Source organism: Lactuca virosa, chromosome 6, assembly GCF_052849685.1.
Source record: "Lactuca virosa cultivar CGN04683 chromosome 6, Lactuca_virosa_CGN04683_v6, whole genome shotgun sequence".
Classification (NCBI taxonomy): domain Eukaryota; kingdom Viridiplantae; phylum Streptophyta; class Magnoliopsida; order Asterales; family Asteraceae; genus Lactuca; species Lactuca virosa.
Window position 1 is genome coordinate 204,569,286 of NC_136431.1, and position 2,911 is coordinate 204,572,196.

The 2,911-nt window shown below is 38.0% G+C and overlaps 1 protein-coding gene and 1 non-coding gene across 2 annotated transcripts; one reads left to right on the forward strand and one right to left on the reverse strand.

Moving 5' to 3' along the window:
- Nucleotides 1-853: 853 nt before the first annotated feature.
- LOC145123007 (small nucleolar RNA R71) lies at nucleotides 854-960 on the reverse strand. The gene has a single exon (XR_013714888.1). It is a non-coding gene; the product is annotated as a small nucleolar RNA R71 (small nucleolar RNA).
- Nucleotides 961-1,966: 1,006 nt separating this feature from the next.
- LOC145122237 (uncharacterized) lies at nucleotides 1,967-2,425 on the forward strand. The gene has a single exon (XM_079057874.1). It carries the CDS (start codon nucleotides 1,967-1,969, stop codon nucleotides 2,423-2,425), a length of 459 nt encoding a protein of 152 aa, XP_078914000.1.
- The last annotated feature ends 486 nt before the right edge of the window (nucleotides 2,426-2,911 follow it).

The window sequence follows — 2,911 nt, forward strand, 5'->3', positions numbered from 1 at the left end:
ATATATTGATTAAATTCGTTAGTTAAGTAATTAAGTTTTTCTGAACTTGCAAAATATGATAAAAACCAATTTAACTTTTTCTAGTTTTAGGTTGATTTTTAGCAATTAAATTAGTTAATTAAATCCAATCCCTGTGTTCGATACCCGACTGTTAGTGCTCTATTATTTGTGAAAAGGTACACTTCCTAAAAACGTAATAGTTAGTTAAATAGTTGGTAAAACTTACAAGTAGGTATAATAATTACGTAAAAAGATCCAGAGTCAACCCCTCGTAAAATGATGGATAAGAACGTAGGAGAAACCAACACACCAAAGAAGTCACTGTTCAAAGATCTTAAATCGGTTTTTGGGAAGAAGAAAGGAAAGAACATAGGAGAATCGAGCAATCCCCAAAAGTACAAAAGCAAGGTTGAAAGATTTGAGCAAAATCCTAATACTCAAGAATCCGAATACGAGGCAAAAAAACAACATGGCAGACATTGTCGACATTTCAATGGAAACATACAAGAAGAGAATCCGAGAGGATACCGGTTCAGGATAAGTGCAACCCATGATTCCCGCCACCGCCAGATTCGAGCTTAAAGGCCATATTCTTTCTACTCTTAAGGACGTTCCATTTTCCGGGAAAGATCATGAGGATGCTTACAAACACCTTGATGAAGTTAATGACATCGTCGATTACTTCAACATTCCAAATGTTCCACGTGAGAGGGTGTTATTGAGGATACTTCCAGCCACTTTTAAAGGAGCTGTTAAGGATTGGTTGAAGGCACTACCACCAGGTGCCATTACTACATGGGTATAAATGCGTGAACAATTCTTAGAGAAAATTTTCCCACCATCCAAAGTGTCTAAACTCAAGAAGGCGATAGTGAACTTTAAGCAACAACCGGGTGAATCACTTTATGAAGCATGGGAGCGTTACAAGGGGTTACTTCGAAATTGCCCCCAAAATGATCTTAATGTGCAACAAGAAGTATCAATCTTCTATGATGGGGTGAATATAATGACAAGACAACTCCTTGATTCTCAAGGACCTTTAACGAAGAAAAACCCAGATGAAGTCAAGGAACTAATTGAAGATTTCTCTAGGCATTCGCGTAAGTATCATAATCCTCGACATGATGGAGCTAAGGGAATTAGGAGTGGAACGTCTGAAGACATGGCAGCTGTGTTAGTTATGTTGAATAATATGGACCGACATATGACAAAGATGGATCAATCCATACATTCTATTCGTGTGGGTTGTGAAAGATGCAATGGTCTACATTTAACAAAAGATTGCCACTTGGATGATAACGGAAATAAGAAAGCTTAAGTCTTCTATTCAAGTGGAGACAAATATTATGAAGATTGGAGGAAGCCGAAGAAAGAATGGTTGCTTTATGATGAATATAAAAAGCAAAAAGAAGAAAGGTTTAGGCAAACTAGCTGAGGCTTTTAGCAAAAAGAGCAACCACAACCTGAAAAGAAGGTCGATTTAGAGTCCATGTTAACTAGATTCATGGAGGCTTCGGAAAAACAAAATGATGAGACCGATGCAGCGATAAGAGACCAACAAGTTTTAATGAAGGATTAGCAAGCATTACTTAGAAATAATCAAACATCGATTGAAAACATTGAAGCTCAACTTGGTCAATTAACTATATTGGTTAATGCACGACTTTCTCCACAAGTTCCCGATAAGAAGCCACAACTGCATGCCATGGTGATCGAAACTGAAGAAGATACTATTGCTGAGTTCCTTGAAGCCCTAGAGGAAAAGCCAATTCAGCCTGAACCTTAGCAAAAGAAGTCAAAAGTTGAAGACAAAATTTTTGTTGAATCTTCGACATCACGATGTGGAGATTCAATCTCCACGACGTGGACTAATACTGAAAAGAAAGATTAATCTTGCATTCAAGCTTTTCGCCCTCCGTTGCGGTTTCCTTCTCGAGCAAGAGTTCATCCATTAGAACAAGAACATATGAAGTTTATGAAGCAAGTCAAGGGTATTCCTATTAATACTCCTTTTATTGAATCATTAGCACAAGTTCCAGAATACGCAAAGTTTTTGAAAGATCTACTCAACACTCGCCAACAACTAGAGAAGACTTCCAAGGTGGTGCTTAGAGATCAGAGTTCTAATGTGATAATGGGAGAAATACCGAAGAAGATGGGAGATCCTGGATGCCTTACACTTCCTTGTGAATTTGGGAATAATATGAAGACCTTCACTTTTGTCGATTCTAGAGCAAGCATAAATTTAATGCCTTATTCGTTTTATCAAAAGCTCGCTCTTCTCGATTTGAAGGCTACTCGAATGACAATTCACATGGCTAATCGTTCGCTGAGCCATCCACGAGGCATAATTGTGGAAATCTTGGTAAAAATTGGAAATTTTTTTTCCAATCGATTATGTCGTTTTGGATATGAAGGAAGATAAAAACATCCCAATTATCCTTGGGCGTCCTTTGCTCAATACCGCTCGCGCCTTGGTAGATATACGCGAGTCTAAACTAACATTGCGAGTAGGAGATGAAAAGATGACCTTTGGAGTGGAATATGATTCAAAGAAGATTATGCTCCAAACAAAGTGTTCAATATGGATGACGAAAATGAGCTCGAGAAATTGGAGAAATTAATGGAAGAAGAGATTCAAGCCATTAAGGAAGTAAGGCGTACAAAGCCTAGAGCATCGATTCTGATGGCTTTAGAAGTTTATGCTTACAAAACTCCAAAGTCTTTAGCAAGTGAGGAGAGCGAAGAGGATTTGATGTCAAGTGATGAAGAAGCTGAAGTTGCCTCAAAATTGAAACAACTACCTATGAAAAAGAAGGATTTTGAGGCTAAGGAGCTCCAAGGTGAAGGAAGAAAAGGGCTTAAACTTATTGCTAATAAGGGAATTAAACGAAAGCTTGAAGAAGGTGAT